At 50.7% G+C, this 20,589-nt stretch overlaps 1 protein-coding gene across 2 annotated transcripts in view; it reads right to left on the reverse strand.

Moving 5' to 3' along the window:
- IPO4 (importin 4) overlaps nucleotides 1-20,589 on the reverse strand; it is a 2,629,293-nt gene that overhangs the window by 1,024,676 nt on the left and 1,584,028 nt on the right. For both annotated transcript variants that reach the window (XM_078644926.1, XM_078644927.1), the window contains exon 16: nucleotides 3,645-3,758. In XM_078644926.1, the coding sequence (XP_078501052.1) occupies nucleotides 3,645-3,758 (114 nt within the window). The remainder of the gene's footprint in view (nucleotides 1-3,644; nucleotides 3,759-20,589) is intronic.

The following is a 20,589-nucleotide window of genomic DNA, read 5'->3' on the forward strand; positions in this document are numbered from 1 at the left end:
CGACCGGTCCCGCGACCGGTCGACCTCCGTCCGGACCGGGACCTCTCTTTGCGCGGGGCCGACTGCCGGAGTTCGAGTCGCTTACGGGACCGCTCCCGTCTAGCCTTCGAAGTCATGGCCCGGCAGTCGGAACAGGTCTTGTCGTCGTGGTCGACGCAGAGACAGTGGAGACACCGACGGTGAGGGTCCGTGACCAACATCAGCCGGTCGCAATCCTCACAGGGCTTAAAACCAGGCATCCCTACCGACACCGTTTCGGAGTCAAAGACTCGAGAAAGGACTATCAAAAAGATCAAAAAGTTTTAGTCAAAAAGTGACTAAGGTACCACTTTTTCCAGATCTGCGCTGCTGACGTGGAAAAAATAAGAACTGACGTCAGAACGCGGAGGCGGCGTCTAAGTACTCGGACGACGTCACCACGGCGCCCACGACGCCGATGACAGACGTGGAGCCGCAGACGACGCCTACCGACGCGCAAGGGTACTGCTACGCAAAAAAATTCTGGATCCAGTCTGACGCCTGGGGATACTCTAAGGTAAGGAATCTAATACTAACGTGTCTCTTTCAGATGTGCATGTTTTGTAGCCCTTATAGGCTGCGTGTATTATACTGTACTGCTTTGTAATTAACTGTGGGACTCCCACTTCGACAACAGAGAATGATTAAAGCATGTTGTAGGAGAGTCAGGTCTGCAATCCTATGGTCACCCCAGATTTTTGCTTTTTGCTTCACTGGTTTACTACTTTCCCTGGCTGTGGGCCTGCTAATCAGACCCACAGCCTAGCTGTTCTCTCTCTAAATTGACAAGCATGTACCTTAGGTGCATTTACCAATTGGTACTGGGCCACCTTATCAGTCCCTGTACAGTGTACAATAGGTACCCAGGGCATAGGTGTACCCAGGGCCTACCAGGGGCTGAAGCATGTATTATGCCACCCCTGGCTGGCCATGTAAAACAGACACAACTGGCTGCACGACAGCTGGGGCAAGGTGGTGTAATCACCCTTTGCTGTAGATATAGTATACCTATATCTAAACCCAAAATGGACACATATATTCCTATCAGTCACTCCTATGGCAGGCCTTATCAATCCTGAAGGCAGAGTGCTTGGAATTATGTGAGATGGTGCTCTGGCCTGAGCTGAGCCCGTCTGCAGCTTGCGGAACCAAGTCCTAATAGCTGTTCCATGATAACGCTATACTATATACTCTTAAGTGCATTATAATCCTCGCGGTTAAATGCTAACTTTGGTATAACATTATCAAAACACGTCGAGTAAGGTGTCATACGAATTGGAATACTACCCCCTCGCCAATTCTGGCGATGGGGGTAGCATTCCACCCTTCTAGAGGGACACGACATGTATGTAACTGTGAACCCCGGTTAAAGTTAACTCGAGCCTTGGCATCACAAAATGGATGCTGCCACCACAGACACAAGTCTGACCTCCTGCTGCTGGGAGTCCTTCCAGCGAGGGAGGCTTGGACAAAGGGTTTCCTGCCTTGGGAGGTGCCAGCACCACCCCAGACAGGATTTTGTGTATTGGGTAGGACAGGCCTGAAAGGAATGAGACATGCCCGGGGCACACAAGGTGTCCTGTGCATACACCGGTTCAAACCAGTTCCTGGGGCATCCCTGCCACAGCTCTGACGCGAAACCGGACAAAGGATAGGGGGTGTAACCACCCCCCTTCCTGGTCCCACCCAGGGGAGGGACCTAGTCAGTAGTGCAGCCCCCTTTAGGAGAATAAAGGTAGGAGCTGGTCCCATTCAAATTAGATTAATCCTGAACTGAAACTCTACAAGAAGAAACTCTGGACTTCGACTTTCTACACAGAAGACTGAAGAAATCTCCCTTGTGGGCAAGAAGTGTCCACCCTGCACAAGCAGGCACCATCAAGCGTCCAGCGGCTTCACTTTGTCGTCTTCCCTCGAGGATCCAGACTTCAGAGCCCGAAGAGACCCGGATTCCCAGACCTCTCCGACCTCAACTCACCTCTACAGCACAGCTGAGATCCGTGGGTGCGACAAGACACGTGGGACCGGCCATCTTGAAAGAAACTGCACTTCGCTTCCAGCACGACTCCCGAGGTAAACTCGACCAAGTGCTTTGGGGACTGAGAAGCCCCAGCCCCGAGCAGCTCCTGCACCGAAGATCAGCCCTCCAGCATCCACGAGATCTGCGTGGGGCCCTTCTGCCTGTTTGCTGCTCGACGCGTTGTCTGGTCACTTGCCGGCTGGCTAGTGGCCTCCTAGACGACGAACTTTGAAATCTTCACTGCTGGTCTGGTTGCTCCAGACTGGCCCTTGCTCCCCGCCAAAAGAGGAGCACCCCGGACCCTCCTGGTCCACTCCAGACGCCATCTTGAGTCCACCGCGTGGGTTGCCTTTTCCAAGGCCTGTTGACGCTGAGTCCGGATCCAACGCCGCCGACAGCGAGAGCCTGCGTGGGACAGCTCGTGCCTCCATCCTGGTCGTCGAAGACACCTCCTGGTCCACGTGGCTGCAGAGACAAGCGTCCACTCTTCACCTGATCGTAACGACAGCATCTGGTTCCTTCCTGGTTCCACACCGGTCACTGGCTAGTGACTTTGAACACTGTCCCCTCTGCTTTCAGCTACTCTTCTTCACCGATCCACCCTTAGATCGCACCAGACATCTTCCTCCTGGTCGCCTGCAGCATCTTTTCCTCCAGGCTCCGTAGACTTCAACGCGAGAACCCGACACACTTTGACACCTATGCACCCGCAGCCCGTGGGTGAGGTAACGAGAGCATTTCGGTGCTCAAGGGTAGTTTAACTGTCCTAGTGTCCAGTTCCACAGTCGTTTTAGTCCTACCTAGTCAGGATTGTCCGTACTCACCTTTAACTTGAACTGTACTGTCCATAGAGAAGTTGTTACGCATCTCGCGTGTGAGTTCACACTCTGCACACGCATCCCGTGGGCCTCCTATTACTTACCTAAGGTGAAGATAGCGTAGTCCTAGCGAACCTCCAGCCTCTGGACAGCTCCATTCCTTCTATCGACTTTCACATTCCACTTACTTAGTATATGGTTTGTCGTGCCCCTAGGGCACCATTGTAATTTTGTGCAACTTATCGTATTTTTCGTAAGAGATTGTCATGTGCTTAGCCCTCTGATCTCATAAAGAGTTCAGAGGAGTTTGTTATTAATAAATATATCGTTTATTTTCATAACAACCTGTGTGGTGTTCTTTCATCTGGTATTCAAGGGGTTATATTGTGGTAAAACAGTTGGCCTCACATGCCAAAAGAGTTTAGCCTAAGACTGCTTTGTCCATGCTACCATTAGGATAGCTGGTCTATAAGGTTGACTTACAAACAATCACAAAAGGGTTGTTTGGACTGATACAAGGTGATCACTAGAACTAGTGAGCATCATATATCAGGCCAACTTCTCACACATGTAAATCTATGAAAGATACAATACTGTATAACAAAGAACAGCTTCTCCTACAGAACCTCAAAAACAATCTATCCTTTGCCTCCAGGATTACTTAAGTGATTAATGGCCAATACCAGACATAGTATATAATTAACATCATGTTTCTCCTAAGCACAACACCCAAATATCTAGTGAACAGAATAATCAAAATGATCTTCATTACACACACCCATCCTTACCCAGAGATTGAATCTGGATAGGCCGCAATTCATCTTGTGTATTAACAAGATAACCCTTCAAGTGCTCAATGAGTGCTGGAAAGTATGGCAAGAGCAAATCCTCAGCTGCATTGGCTGCGAAGAGAAAAAAAGATAAAATGTTGCCACTTATTAAATACTTTCGGTTATAGAAAATTTGCATTTTTCAGCAAGTGTTAAAAAGATTGTAAATACTTTTGACATGGAGAACTTCAGAAGTCTATCCTTTACATCAATGATTACCAATATGTGGTTATTCCCACACACAGGTGACCAACACTGTACATAACCCAAGAAGGACTCAAATATTCCTTAGTCTGAATTCATTTCACTGAAATATCATGATTTAGGTGGAAAAAAACATAATTATTTCCTGAGACTACCCTTGAGTACCATGGGAATTGATTACACTGCTTGGACAGTTGATGCTGCCTCCATTAAAGACGATCCATATGACGCATCCCAAGTTTACTTCACTTGGAAAACTGTAGCTGTTGGCTCATTCCTATACTTCACGAAAGTCACCAAGCATATACCAGCATAGGTTCATGCCCAAGGGCCCTATGGATTTTCAACTAAATAAACTATGAATTTTCCATTCCATTTTGCCAAATCCATCCACAGTTACAGTTCAGTGAATGTTAGCAGATTCATCACGTTCTATATGGCCAAAACAAAAGCCATAATTACTTTTTACCAGGTAAGTCTTGTTTCGACACCCAAGCAGAGGGTCACAAAGAATTGCCTGCTACCCGTCAGTCTACATCACATTCTGCTACACCCAGCATTAATGCAGTGAGGCGCATTCCAGAAGAAACAAGGAGGCAACAGCTGTGCCCCACTCAGGAGTATATTGCCTGGAGATGCGCTATGTAGGCACTGGAAAAAGTGGACACTTTTACTCGTGCAGAGATGCCTGGGTTTGAATGCAGCCACAGAAACTTCCATGGGTCAAGAAGTTCTACACAACCAGTAAGGGTCAGTCTGCTTACCACTTTATTCACATTTGATATACTACTGGCTATACTGATTCAAGTAAGTGAATCTATGAAAGGCTCAATGGAGAAGAATGAAGTTACATGTAAGATACACGTACTTGTCGTCTTAGTTCGTTATCTTAGGAATCTTCGCTGAAATCATAAAAGTGTGAATAATTCTGTGCTGCATGCATGGACCAGGAGCACTTTTCAAAAGATATATTGTCCATAAAAATAAATATAGGGTGCCAGTGTATATATGTCTGTATGAAAAAACACATACTTAAGAGGTCTATCAACGACTTATATTTCTGAATATAGAGCATAGCTTTGAAAATAACCCATTTCAAGTCAGCGCTGCAGCAACATAGTTGCATAAGAGGTTGAAAAAGTAAAATAGGAAAGACAAAATACAGTGGATAGGTCTACATAGAAAGCGGAGAAAAATGTACCCTGTCCCTTCAAGATTCCACAGGTTTCACCAACTCATGACGATTGTACTGCCGGTTGAACACGGAGTCATGTTTCTGTTTTATGGAAATTGTGTTTTAGGAAACATTTCCAAAGCCCTTCATTGAAGTTATAAACAAACTGTCCACCTATCCAGCAGTGGAGGTGGATGGGTAATTTATTGCCTCAGTGAAGAATCTAACAATGAAGAACAAGGAACACATGTAAGTGACATTTTCTTTTGCATTGTAGAATTTTCATTGATGATCATAAACACCTGAATAGAGCAGCAAACTAACTAAAGTTACAGAAAGCAGCTGTTGAGCAGTAAGAAAAGTCTACAAATAAGTGAAATTAAACACTACCAGTTATAAAAAGATATATCACATGAATAGGTTTCCAAATGTTTCCTGGCCCAAACTCACATCAGCCTGCGTATAAGCAAGAGTAAATGTATGTACTGTCCCCAAGTTGCTGCTTTAAAAATATCAGCCAGTGGAACATTCCAGAGTCGTGCTACTGTGGCTGTTTTAGCCCTACTAGAATGTACTTTAGATTTGACTCAGAAGGGTTTCCCTCGCAATAGGTAGTACATTGCAACATTGACCACTATCTAGCAATACACTTTTTAGAGGGTGCTATAACTTTTAAAAGATGGCCATAATTGACAAAAAGCTAGATGGATGCCCTAAGTCCTTATGTCTTGTCAAAGTAAATCTGAAACACTCTTCTTATGTCTGATCAGCAAAGGGACTGCTCTGCAGAAGTCGAAGTGTCAGGAAATAAAGTGGGCATTGTAATGGTTCGGTTTGATTAATAAGAAGGATATGTGTTCATCCCAACTCTGTTAAGAGTGGAACACCATGTACGACTCGAAGGATGATCGACAGTGTATCTCGTTCACTCTGCGAGCAAATTAGAAGGCTACAAAAAAGGGCTTCTTTCCAGGAAATAGATGCTGCAATGTAGCCTTGTGAATAGACTCAAAAGTAGTTTTGATAGAAATAGATTTAGTTCTCAACGTTTTCTGATTGAGACCTTTCAAGAAGTATTTAATTAAAGAAATTAGAAGAATGAAACCTGATTTGGTGAATTCCAGTAGGTTGTGACAGCTGTCAAATGCATTAACCGAAGAAAATTGCAGCTTGGATTGAGCAAAATGTACCAGATAAGGTAAGATAACTCCTGTTGACAGGTAATAGGTTTGTGTTCATTGTTTTGACACCTCAAACTGAATCCTTTCCACCCACTGCATAGAATAACAAGATATGGTGGAGGGATCTTTGGCCACTTTAAAAACCTTTATGCAAAGGGGTAGGTAATATAGATGTCTATACCGTCTGCCTTCAGGAGTCAAGCCACCAAATTCAATGTAGTTAAGTTTAGATGTAAAAATTGCCTCTGAATCGGAGAGCAGACTGGGTTTCAGCGGCAGTCACATGTGTAGCCTGATGGACATACACAGAAGATTAGTCAGCCACCACTGTCGCACCCTGGCTCCGGTAATTAAAATGGTCTTTGTTGGAGAGTTTTTAAGTTCAGCGGTTACGTAGAGAATCAATAGTATAAAGGAAAGTCCGAGAGAAATATTCTGACCAAGTAATCAAAATGGAATTGTCGAGATGCAATGTTTGTTCATTTTCTGTTCTAAGAATAGGTCTAAAGAAGGTATTTCCCACTCTTCAAAAATATTGTGTAAAATTGCATTGTCCAGGACCCACGTTAGATGCGCCTCACAATAGTGGATAAAAAGGTCTATCTGATGGTTTCCGCCCTAAGGATGTAGATCAGCTGTAATAACATATCCCTAGCCACAGCCCAATGACAAACTGATTGAGCGTCAAAGGATAATGGTTGTGATTCAGAATATCCTTAGTTGTTGATACAATACATGGTGGTGCCGACTGTCTGAAACTACATTGTGGTCTATTAGTGCAGGGATGGGAGGAACGCTTTGAGGGCTAGATGGACTGCTCTCAGCCAGGGATGGTTTACTTGATATGTTCTCACCTTTTCTGTCCTTGAACCATTAGATGACTCAAGTGAGCAACCAATCCGGTCAAGAGCTGTTGCTGTAGCTATTGTTTGCTATACAAGCTTTCTTCTCAAAGGGAAGACCTTGCAGAGGTTTCTGACTGTTACAACACCATGCTAGAGACTGCATAGGTGTAATGGTGAATGTGAGAAGTTGGCCTGATATATGATGTTCACTAGTTCTAGTGACCACCTTGTATCAGTCCAAACAACCCTTATGGTGATTGGTTGTAAGTCAACCTTATAGACCAGCTATCCTAATGGTAGCATGGACAAAGCAGTCTTAGGCTAAACTCTTTTGGCATGTGAAGCCAGCTGTTTTACTACAATATTACCCCTTGAATACCAGATGAAAGGACACCACACAGGTTGTTATGAAAATAAACAGTATATTTATTAATAACAACACCTCTGAACTCTTTATGAGGTCAGAGGGCTAAGCACATGACAATCTCTTACGAAAAATACTACAAGTCGCACAAAATTACAATGGTGCCCTAGGGGCACGACAAACCATATACTAAGTAAGTGGAATGTGAAAGTCGATAAAGGAAATGGAGCTGTCCAGAGGCTGTAGGATCGATGGGACCACGCTATACTAACTTCAGGTAAGTAATAGGAGGCCCACGGAACGCGTGTGCAGAGTGTGAACTCACACGCGAGATGCGTAACAATGTCTATGGACAGTACAGTTCAAGTTTAAGGTGAGTACGGACAATCCTGACTAGATAGGACAACAACGACTGTGGAACTGGACACTAGGACAGTTAAACTACCCTTGAGCACCGAAATGCTCTTGTTACCTCACCCACGGACTGCGGGTGCACAGGTGTCAAAGTGCGTCGGGTTCTCGCGTTGAAGTCTATGGAGCCTGAAAGAAAAGATGCTGCAGGCGACCAGGAGGAAGATGTCCGGTGCAATCCAAGGGTGGATTGGTGAAGGAGACCTGAAAGCAGAGGGGACAATGTTCACAGTCACTAGCCAGTGACTGGAGTGGAACCAGGAAGGAACCAGATGTCGACGTCGCGATCAGGTGAAGAGTGGACGCTTGACTCTGCAGCCACTTGGACCAGGAGGTGTCTTCGACGACCAGGATGGAGGCACGAGCTGTCCCACGCAGGCTCTCGCTGTCGGCGGTGTTGGATCCTGAATCTGCGTCAACAGGCCTTGGCAAAGGCACCCCACGCGGTGAGTGGAGAAAGCGTCTGGTGCGGACTAGGAGTGTCCGGGGTGCCCCTCTTTTGGAAGGGAGCAAGGGCCAGTCTGGAGCAACCAGACTAGCAGTGAAGATTTAAAGGTTCATCGTCTAGGAGGCCACTAACCAGCCGGCAAGTGACCAGACAACGCGTCGAGCAGCAACAAAGGAGAAGGGCCCCACGCAGATCTCGTGGATGCAGGAGGGCGGATCTTCGGTGCAGGGGCTGCTTGGGGCTGGGGATTCTCAGTCCCCAAAGCACTTGGTCGAGATTACCTCGGGAGTCGTGCTGGAAGCGAAGTGCAGGTTCGTTCAAGATGGCCGGTCCCACGTGTCTCGTCGCACCCACGGGTCTCAGGTTTGCTGCAGATGTGAGTTGAGGTCGGAGAGGTCTGGGAATCCGGGTCTCGTCGGGCTCTGAAGTCTGGATCCTCGAGGGAAGACGACAAAGTGAAGCCGCAGGACGCTTGATGGTGCCTGCAGTTGCAGGGTGGACACTCCTTGTCTACAAGGGAGATTCTTCAGTCTTCTGTGGAGCGGAAGGTCGAAGGCCAGAGTTTCTTCTTGTTGAATAGTTCAGGATAATCTAATTTGGAATGGGACCAGCTCCTACCTTTATTCTCCTAAAGAGGGCTGCACTACTGACTAGGTCCCTCCCCTAGGTGGGACCAGGAAGGGTGGTGGCTACACCCCCTATCCTTTGTCCGGTTTCCCGCCAGAGCTGGGGCTGGGATGCCCCAGCAACTGGTTTGAACCGGTGTATACACAGGGCACCTTGTGTGCCCCAGGCATGTCTCATTTCTTTCAGGCCTCCCTACCTCAATACACAAAATCCTGTCTGGGGTGGTGCTAGCACCTCCCAAGGCAGGAAACCCTTTGTCCAGGCCATCCTCGCTGGAAGGACTCCCAGCAGCAGGAGGTCAGACTTGTGTCTGTGGTGGCAGCATCCATTTTGTGATGCCAAGGCTCGAGTTAACTTTAACCGGGGTTCACAGTTACATACATGTCGTGTCCCTCTAGAAGGGTGGAATGCTACCCCCATCGCCAGAATTGGCGAGGGGGTAGTATTCCAATTCGTATGACACCTTACTCGACGTGTTTTGATAATGTTATACCAAAGTTAGCATTTAACCGCGAGGATTATAATGCACTTAAGAGTATATGGTATAGCGTTATCATGGAACAGCTATTAGGACTTGGTTCCGCAAGCTGCAGACGGGCTCAGCTCAGGCCAGAGCACCATCTCACATAATTCCAAGCACTCTGCCTTCAGGATTGATAAGGCCTGCCATAGGAGTGACTGATAGGAATATATGTGTCCATTTTAGGGTTAGATATAGGTATACTATATCTACAGCAAAGGGTGTTTACACCACCTTGCCCCAGCTGTCATGCAGCCAGTTGTGTCAGATTTAGATGGCCAGCCAGGGGTGGCATAATACATGCTTCAGCCCCTGGTAGGCCCTGGATACACCTATGCCCTGGGTACAGGGACTGATAAGGTGGCCCAGTACCAATTGGTAAATGCACCTAAAGTACATGGTTGTCAATTTAGAGAGAGAACAGCTAGGCTGTGGGTCTGATTAGCAGGCCCACAGCCAGGGAAAGTCGTAAACCAGTGAAGCAAAAAGCAAAAATCTGGGGTGACCATAGGATTGCAGACCCCACTCTCCTACAGTGAATATCAATCAGTCTTCACAATAATTTGTTCTTTGACACCACTCGTCCTGTAGACACAGGTACAGAGTCGCATTTGTATAAGTAAGGTGGCTTAGCACCTAGAAGCTAAGAGATCTTCCTGGCTGTTGGTTTACTGATTGTCAATGGTATGTGGCACTTGTCCCTATAAATAATACTCCGCTGAAGCATGCACTTTTCCTTTTGCAGTGTCTATACTTCCTCTAGAGGGGGGGGGGGGATTCAATTTCTGAAACAGGCTGGATGTTACAATGAGGTTGTTTCACTTTTAGTGGAGTATTGGTTTTCAGCAGCCAGTGGTCCAGGCAAGGATAGATGAATATACTCTTTCTCCTAATGTTGGCTGCTGCCACTGCCACCGTTTTCAAGGTGGTGTGACGAGCCGAATTCAGACCAAAAGGCAGAACTGTGTATTGGTAGTAATTTTCTCATATCTGAAATCTTAGGTACTTTCTGTGTCTGGGAGCCATCAGTATGTGAATAAAAGATAAACTGAAGGTATATCACATATATCCAGTTGTAAGTCTTAAATGCAGAATGAGTTGATGTAGGGAGAGCCTTTATGGTTTCTCTTTTGATAAAATGACTTGAGAACTGAATATTTATTGGTCTGAACAGCCACATCGGACCCCTCATTCATATAAAAAAAATACCTGGAATATATCCCACAGACTTTTTATTTGTGTGCTACCAGCTCTATCGCCTTTTTCTAAAAGAGGAGCAGAAGTGATTTTCCTCAAAATTGAAAGTAGTTGTTTTGATGATTGATATGGAGGGACTGGCAGTGGAATGGACTTGAAGCATAGAAAGTATGATTGAGTATGTGCTGCTTTTATATGTATCCTTTTGAAGTTAGCTGCACTGACCACCTGAACTGGTCAGCTTGTATTTCCATTAAAAATAAAAAAAGATTGCTATGAGAAAGTATCCATGAGATACATTACTTAGTACAAATTATTCTCCTATGATTGCAATCCGCTCTTCCGGTTTGAAAGAAACAGTCATTGACTTCTCCCTTCTTCCGGTTTGAAAGAAACAGTCATTGACTTCTCCCTTAAGAATGCAACTTTCTAAGAGTTTCTATTTTGATGCTTGAAGGAAAGTAGGATTTGCTTTCATGGTTACCTCCCACTTTTTGCTGGTGTTATTCTGTTTTCTAACTAGTCTGACTGGGATCCTGCTAATCAGGACCCAGGTCACTGTGCTTCCTCCCTAAATTTGACAGTGGTAAGTACGTTGGTACCTTCCCAATTGGCAAGTGGTGTACACATGCAAGTCTCTAGTATATGGTACTAAGGTACCCAGGGTATAGATACACCAAGGGTCTCTCATGGAGCACAGCATGCATTATGCCACCCATGAGAGACCACTAAAACTGTGACTACAGGTCTGCCATTGCGGCCTGTATAAGTTGGTGCTAGCACCACCCACAAAATATATAGGGTTTCTTACATCTGAGGTGACTGTACTTAAAGCACAAGTTACTACTTGTGTAACGATATATCTGTAAGAGACATTAGTTAGTATTAGATTCCTTACCTTAGAATATCCCCAGGCGTCAGACTGGATCCAGAAATTTTTGCGTAGCTGTACCCTTGCGCGTCGGTAGGCATCGTCTGCGGCTCCACGTCCGTCGTCGGCGCCGTGATGACGTCGTCGGAGTACTTAGACGCCGCCTCCGCGTGCTGACGTCAGTTCTTAGACACAGCTTTTCCGCGCCAGAAATGCAGAGCCATGTTAAAAACCAACACTGGTGCCATTGAAACTAGGGCCCTGAAAGGGGACAACCCTAACCCTAGATATTGGTTCGCAGAACGGGGAGGATGGGTGGGTCGGTAAGGAATCTAATACTAACTAATGTCTCTTACAGATATATCGTTACACAAGTAGTAACTTGTGCATCTGAAAGAGACACGTTAGTATTAGATTCCTTACCTTAGAATAGATACCCCAGCAATACCAACCCCGGTGGTGGGTCTGCGAACCAATAATCACACCAGAAAGTCCCGGAGGACGGAACGGCCAAAGAAGCCATCCCTCCGGACTTGGCTGTCCAGGCAGTAGTGTCTCGCAAACGTGTGCAACGATGCCCAAGTAGCTGCCTGACAAATGTCTTGTAAGGGCACTCCCCTGCCCAGGGCAGTGGTAGTCGCCGTGGCTCGGGTAGAATGAGCCCGCAATCCAGCAGGAGGTTCCTTCCGAGCCAAGGAGTAGCATGCCTGGATACACAAGATGATCCACCGGGAGATGGTCCTCTTGTGCACCGCTTTCCCCTTCTTCGCGCCCACGTAACCAACAAAGAGTTGGTCATCCACCCGGAACTGGCGTGTGCGATCCAAGTAGAATGAGAGCGCAGGTTTTGGGTCCAGACGGTGGAGCCGCTCTTCCTCTTTAGAGGGATGCGGTGGCGGGAAGAAGGTTGGCAAGGTGATAGACTGCCCGATGTGGAAGGCCGTGACAACCTTGGGCAGGAAAGAAGGTTTGGTACGCAGCACCACTTTGTCCGGATGGACAGAAAGGAAAGGTGGAGTACAAGAAAGGGCCTGGAGCTCACTCACTCTCCTGGCAGAGGTGATGGCAACCAGGAAAGCAGTCTTCAAAGTCAGAAGGCGAAGAGGACAGTTGTGAAGTGGCTCAAAGGGAGCGCACATCAGAAATGTAAGAACCAGGTTCAAGTCCCACTGAGGCATCACAAACGGAACAGGAGAAAACGTGTGTGTGATGCCCTTAAGAAATCTGTTAACAATAGGGGACTTGAACAAAGAAGGTTGATCAGGCAGCCTGAGAAAGGCTGAAAGGGCAGAAAGGTAGCCCTTGATAGTGCCCAGAGCAGAGCCCTGCTGGGCAAGAGAAAGAAGGACGAGAAGGACCTCAGAAAGAGGGGCATTGAGGGGATCCACAGCCTTTGCTGTGCACCATGCCACAAATCTGTTCCACCTGCAGGCGTATACCGACTTTGTCGCCTGGCTGCCAGAATGATGTTACAAACTTCAGGAGGCAAGTCAAATGGCCTCAACTGTCGCCGCTCAATCTCCAAGCATGGAGGTGGAGACTGGACAGGTTCGGGTGGAGGACCGTCCCCTGCTGCTGCGACAGAAGGTCCTCCTGAAGAGGCAGACGAACCGGGGGATCGACTGACATACTGAGTAGCTTTGGATACCAGTACCTTCTCGCCCAGTCCGGAGCCACAAGGATGACTTGGGCCCGGTCGCGCTTGATCTTCTTCAGCACTCTGGGTAGAAGTGGTATAGGCGGAAAGGCGTACAACAGACTGCAACTCCACTCGCGACGAAAAGCGTCTCCGAGCGAGTGCCGCCTTGGAAATTCCAACGCGCAGAACTGATGACATTGCGCGTTCTCTTCGGTGGTGAATCGATCTAACCAAGGCTCTCCCCATCGCTGAAAGAGGCCTTGCGCCACGTCCGAGTTCAGACGCCATTCGTGATCCATCATGCACCGACGGCTGAGCTCGTCCGCCCTGGCGTTCAGAGAACCCACCAGGTGTTGAGCCACCAGGGTCACGCCCTGGCGTTCCAGCCATTGCCAAAGGCGAAGAGCCTCTTGACAAAGGATCCACGACCCCACCCCGCCTTGTTTGTTGCAGTACCACATGGCGGTGGTGTTGTCCGTGAACACCTGCACTACACTCCCCCGGACAGAGGGGAGGAATGCCTTCAGTGCTAGACGAATCGCCCTGAGCTCCAACAGGTTGATGTGGAGCCGGGTCTCCGCCGGAGACCAGAGGCCTCTGATCTCCGCCTCTCCCATGTGGCCTCCCCAGCCCTGGAGGGACGCGTCCGTCACAACTACGTGCTCCGGTTGGGGAAGGGAGAGGGATCTGCCGCTGACCCAATCGCGGTCCGTAAGCCACCACTGCAGCTGTCTCGCAGTGCCCTCCGAGATCAGGACGTGGTCGGATAGGTTGCCCTGATGCTGGGCCCACTGAAACTTCAGAACCCACTGCAGAGCCCGCATCCGCCACCTGGCGTGATGCACCAGCAGGATGCAGGAGGCCATCAGCCCCAGAAGCCGCAGCGTCAACCTGACCGAAACCCGGGATAACGGCTGAAAGATGGGAATCAGAGCCTGAATATCCCGGACCCGCTGTTCGGGCGGATAAACCCGAAACCGCGCTGAGTCCAGAACCGCTCCGATGAAGAGGAGCTTCTGAGAGGGGCACAGGTGTGACTTTGGCACATTGATGGAGAACCCCAGCTGGTGCAGGAGGTCCGCCGTCGTCTGGAGGTGGCTGACGACTGTCTGGGGCGAGCCCGCCTTCAACAGCCAGTCGTCGAGGTAGGGGAAGACTGAAACCCCTAACCTGCACAGATGAGCTGCGACCACCGCCATCACCTTTGTGAACACCCATGGGGCGCTGGTAAGGCCGAAGGGGAGCACGGTAAATTGAAAGTGCTCGTGGCCCACCATGAACCGCAGGTAGCGCCGGTGGGCAGGCAGGACGGGGATATGAAAGTAAGCGTCCTGTAAGTCCAACACTACCATCCAGTCTCCTGGGTCCAGGGCAGCCAGAACCTGAGCCAGAGTCAGCATTTTGAACTTCTCCTTCCGGAGGAAGCCGTTGACGTTCCTTAGGTCCAAGATAGGGCGTAGGCCCCCTTTGCCCTTCTTGGGTACCAGAAAGTAGTGGGAGTAGCAACCACACCCTACTTCTGGCCCAGGAACGCGCTCGATGGCCCCCTTGGCCAAGAGGGCTGTAACTTCCTCCTGCAGAAGTCGCAAATGATCCCCCGATACACGGTGGTTCTGCGGTGGCATGGCTGGAGGAGTCGCCTCGAAGGGGAGGGAGTAGCCCCTTCGGACGATCTGCAGCACCCACCTGTCCGATGTGACAGTGCGCCAGTGGAGGTGGTGATGGCGAACCCTGCCCCCCACTGGCGTCACATGGGCCTGAAAGCAGGGACTAGGAGGGTTTTGAGGCGGATGCTGCGGGGGAAAGTGTGGACTGACCTCGCCGCTGCCCCCGACCGCCAGGACGGCGGTTCCCACGGCCGCCACCGCGTTGGGTATTGCCCTGCGGTGCGTGGCTGGCGGCGCGTGTGGCGCACCCCTTCCGTGGCCACGAAAGGAGTGAAAGGCAGCCGATTGCTGGCGCTGGCCCGAGAGGCCCAAGGACTTGGCCGTAGCCCTGGAGTCCTTAAAGCGCTCAAGCGCATGGTCTGCCTTGTCGCCAAAGAGGCGACTGCCATCGAACGGCATGTCCATGAGCGTGCTCTGAACATCAGCCGAGAAGTTGGCGGACCTCAGCCAGGCGTGGCGTCTGACCGCCACCGTCGTTGCCATCGCTCTACCCAGCGAGTCAGTGGTATCCAGCCCACACCGGATGGAATACTTGGCTGCATCCCGGCCCTCCACAAGGGCTTGGCCGAGTTTGGCCCGTACCTCCAACGGACACTCTGGCAGCACTTCCGCGACCTTATCCCACACAGAGTGGGTGTAACGTCCTGTGAGAAGTTGGCCTGATATGCAGTGCTCACTATTCTAGTGATCACTATGTATCAGTCCAAACAACCCTTATTGATGATTGGTTGTAAGTCAACCTTATAGACCAGCTATCCTAGTAGCATGGATACGAGCAGTCTAAGGCTAAGACTCTAGAGGGCGTGTTAAGCCAGCTGTTTTACCATCACATTACCCCTTGAACACCCAGTGAAAGGACACCACACAAGTGTTATGAAAATAAACAGTGTATTTATTAGAATCACAACAACCCTGTACTCTTTATGAGGACAGGGTGCTAGGCACACAACAAAACTCTTACGAAAATACTTAAGTTAGCACAGTATATACAAATGCCCGAGGGGCACGAAAAACCATATACTCTAAAAGTGGAATGCGAAATTACTAGCAGGTAAGTACAGTACTAATAGGCTTTGGAATCGCTAGGACTTGACTAGGGAATCGTTAGATTACTTCTAGGAGGCCTAGGGGACTCGGGTGCAGAGTGTGCACTCTCACGCGGGATGCGGGACAAAGTCTATGGTAGCTAGTAACGCTAAAGTTAGTGTTCACGGGCGAACCCGACCTGGTAGGGAGAAAACGAAAGTGGATCCTGACCCTTGGATAGTGAGGCTATGCTGGGGCACCGAAATGCCGAAGTTACCTAGCCCAGGGGCTGCAGCTGCATATGTCTCAAAAGACGTCGGGAATCCTCGTTGCCGGACCAGGAGCCTGGAAGAAAGATGCTGGCAGGCGACCAGTGAAGATAGTTCGAGTTGATCCAAGCCTGGATCTGGAAGATGGATGACACCTGAAAGCAGAGGGGACCAAGTTCGTGACTACTAGCCAGTAGTCAGTGGGCACCAGGAGGGCACCGGATGGTAGTCACCTCGACTAGGTGAGTGGGCGACGCTGGCTCTGCGGATCTCACGGACCAGGAGGCGTTGTCGGCGACCAGGATGGAGAGGCGAGCTGTCCCACGATGGATGGAAGCTGTCGGCGTCGAAGAACCCAGGATTGGGCAACAAAGCCTTGGCTAATTCATGCCCACGCGGTGGACTCAAAATGGCGTCTTGAGTGGACCAGGAGGGTCCGGGGTGCTCCTCTTCTGGAAGGGAGCAAGGGCCAGTCTGGAGCAACCAGACCAGCAGCAGTGATGTCGTCGGGCGTCGTTCAGAAGGCCACAAGCCAGCGGGCTAGTAGCCAAACAACGCGGTGAGCAGCAAAAAGCAGAAGGGCCCCACGCCGATCGTGGAGATGCTGGGGGGCTGCTCTTCGGTGCTGGAGCTGTTCAGGGTCGGGGCTTCTCGGACCCCAAAGCACTCGCCAGGAAATTACTCGGCGGGCTTGCTGTGCAGGAGTCGTGCAGTCTTGGCAATAGTCGGTCCCTTGAGGTCTCGTCGCACTCACGGTTCTCAGCTTGGCTGTAGAGGTGAGTAGAGGTCGGAGGTGCCAGGGAAGCCGGGTCTTGTCGAGCTGGGCAGTCGGATTCCGGAGGAAGGACTTACAGCAGACCGCAGTGTTCTTGCGATGGTGCCTGCGGATGCAGGGTGACTACTCCTTAGTCACAAGGGAGAATCTTGAAGAAGGAAATCTTGAAGTCCTTTCGTAGAAAGTCGTGTCTTGATTCCAAAGATGATCGAATTTGGAAGGGGGCCTGCTCCTACCTTTATCTGGGAAAAGGGGGCTGGCACGCGACTAAGTCCTGCCCTATGGGTGGGACCAGGAGGGGGGTGGTTACACCCCTCTCCTTTGGCGGGCTTTCCCCAGGCCAGGGGCTGGAGTGCCCCTGGAACTGGTTTCAGCCGGCCTATGCACAGTGAGCACCAGGGTGCCACTTGCAGTCACCTTCCTCTGTAGCCCTGCCTACCTGGAATACACAAAACCCTGTCTGGGACGGTGCTGGCACCGCCCCTGGCAGGAAACCCTTTGTCCTTGCCTCCTGCTCTGGGAGGACTCCCAGCAGCAGGAGGGCAGACTTGTGTCTCGGTGGCAGCACCCATTTTGTGGATGCTAAGGCTCTGTCTGACTTTAACCGGGGTTACAGGTTACATACATGTCGTGTCCCTCTAGAAGGGTGGAATGCTAACCCGTCGCCAGAATTGGCGAGGGGTTAGTATTCCAATTCGTATGACACCTTACTCGACATGTTTTGATAAAGCGATACCAGAGTTGGCATATAACCGCGAGGATTATAATGCACTTAAGAGTATATGGTATGCGATATCATGGAAACGGCTAAGGGATGGATCCCGAAAGCCGCAGACAGGCTCAGCTCATGCCAAAGCACCATCCCACACGATTCCAAGCACTCTGCCTTCAGGATTGTTAAGGCCTGCCATAGGAGTGACTGATAGGAGATCTGTGTGTCCATTTTAGGGTTAGATATAGGTATACTATATCTAAAGCAAAGGGTGATTACACCACCTTGCCCAAGCTGTCGTGCAGCCAGTTGTGTCAGATTTGGATGGCCAGCCAGGGGTGGCATAATACATGCTGCAGCCCCTGGTAGGCCCTGGGTACACCTATGCCCTGGGTACCTAAGGTACACTGTACAGGGACTGATAAGGTGACTCAGTATCCAATTAGATATGTACCTAGGGTACATGGAATCCATTTTACAGAGAGAGCAGTAGGCCTGGGGTCCTGAATAGCAGGGCCCCAGGTCAACTAAGTCAGAAAACCAGCAAAACACCAGGCAAAAAGTTGGGGGCAACCATAGTCAGGGATCTACCTTCCTACACGTCCCAAGAGGCAGGCGGTGTTGGAAGACCGCAGTCCTAGACTAAGGGATGAGAAGATCTTCTTCCCATACTGGTCATACCTCTTGGATTCCCGGTCCGGCGGGGCCGACGGGAATGCGGTCTGGGAATTGGAGGCCTGGATGACCAGGCTCTCGGGGGTAGGGTGGGAGGACAGGAAACATGGGTCGCCCGGGGCTGGGCGGTGGCGTCTGGCCACGTTCCTATCTACGGGCGAACCCGTAGCGGGCTTGGACCAAGTGCCCAGAAGAACGTCGGTCAAGGTCTTATTAAAGGGCAGCAGAGGCTCGGCCGAGCTTGACTGCGGTTTAAGGACCCCAGTGAGGAGGTTAGTCCTCACGGCCGCGACGGGGAGCTAAAGGCCCAAGGCCTTGGCAGCCCTCATCAGCACCACACTATATGTTGCCCCTTCCTCCGAAGCCACGGTAGGAGGGGAGACAAACCCAGTGTCCGGAGAGGTGTCCAGGCCACTGGCCTCCCCAAGGTCTCCTGTCCAGTCCTCCTGAGACTGACACTCCCTGGTCAGAGGGTCCTCAGACCCCTCCCAGTCCTCTTCATCACCCATCTCCTGAAATCCAGGGTTTTCAACCATTGGGGCCTGTTCATAAAAGTGAAATTCACCAAACGCCGTCTGGAGCGGCGCCCAACGGGCCCGTTCCGACGGCTGAACAGGAACGAAGGCAGGACCGGGGCCGGCGCCGCCCGTGGACGGCGCAGGAGGCGACACCTGAGGGTCCGACACCGGGGAGGTCGTCAGATCCACCGGCGATGATACCGAACCCGAAGGAGGACCAGCGGCGTCCTGCGGCGCCGGGCCCGAAGGCGCCGGCGTAGTCAGAACAACTGGACCCCTCGGCGCCGGGCCCGAAGGCGCCGGCGGGATAACGGGTGCCTGCGGCGCCGGGCCGAAGGCGTCGGCGGCGTCGGGGCCGAAGCACCCGACGGCGTCGGGGCCGGAGCCGCCAACCCGCTAGGGCCCCCAGACGGGTCCGCTGGGCCCGAAGACGCGGCGAAGGCCGACGGAGGAGAGAGTTTCCTTATGGCCATGAGGAAGCGCTCGATCTCCTCCGGCGTCGCGTTCAGCCCAGGGACGGAGCCACGTGGGTGGTGTCCCCCGAACCCCCGGCCGCATCGTGCGAGCGTCGGGGGGAGTCCGAGGAGCGATGACGCCGCTTGGACTTCTTGTGCCTCTTACCTGACGACGACTTCGACCCGGAGGAGTGCGGCCTACTCTCGGAGCTGTGGTGGCTCCGAGCCCGCGACCTGTCCCTCGACCTCCAATGGGATCGGGACCTCTCACGGCACGGGCCGACTGCCGGAGCTCGAGGCGCCTACGGGACCGCTCCCGCCTGGCCTTCGAGGGGAGGGCCCGGTAGTCAGAGCAGGCCTTGTCGTCGTGGTCGACGCCCAAACATGACAAACAGACACGGTGAGGATCCGTGACCGACATCAGACGGTCGCAATCATCACAGTGCTTGAAGCCGGGCATCCCTACGGCACCGTTCGGAGTCGAGAGACTTCGAAAAGCAATCAAAAAGGATCAAAAAAGTTAGTCAAAAATGACTAGGGTTACTGCTTTTTCCAGATCTGCGCTTGCTGGCGCGGAAAAAAGAAGAACTGACGTCAGCACGCGGAGGCGGCGTCTAAGTACTCCGACGACGTCATCACGGCGCCCACGACGCCGACGACGGACGCGGAGCCGCAGACGACGCCTACCGACGCGCAAGGGTACTGCTACGCAAAAATTTCCGGATCCAGTCTCACGCCTGGGGATATTCTAAGGTAAGGAATCTAATACTAACGTGTCTCTTTCAGATACCTATAAGTCACCTCTATGGCAGGCTCTTTAGTCCTGAGGCCAGGGTGCTTGGTTACAAGTGTCAGGGTGTTCCTGCATGAGCAGGACCCCTCTACAAACCCCTGAGTAAATTCTCCAAGCTTTGTAAGTGCGGTCAGCCATTTAATATATATATAGAGGATATCAAGTCAAATACGAGATGTCTAACTATAAATTGGATGCACCGAAACCAGTATCAAACATGTTGGACTCCTATCCCAATATCTATTCCAGTGTTAGATGTACTGGGGAATGGGGGGGCTCCCCTGGGGTGCCCCCCTGTGTTCCCAGTACCAGCCTTTTAGGGTTCAACAGCAAGCTAGTGCTGCTGCCGACCACAGACATGTATCTGCTGAGCTGAGTTCTAGTAGGGGATGGTAAAACAATAGGATTCCCTTCACAGGAAGGAGTGAACACCGCCCAGACAAGACTTAGCGTATTGGGCTGGGGTGAGGGCATTTCCCAGTGCCACCAGACTGCGTTGAAGGGCACATTTGGTGCCCTCCTTGATTACTCC

The sequence above is a fragment of the Lissotriton helveticus genome, chromosome 5_1, assembly GCF_964261635.1.
Source record: "Lissotriton helveticus chromosome 5_1, aLisHel1.1, whole genome shotgun sequence".
NCBI lineage: Eukaryota > Metazoa > Chordata > Amphibia > Caudata > Salamandridae > Lissotriton > Lissotriton helveticus.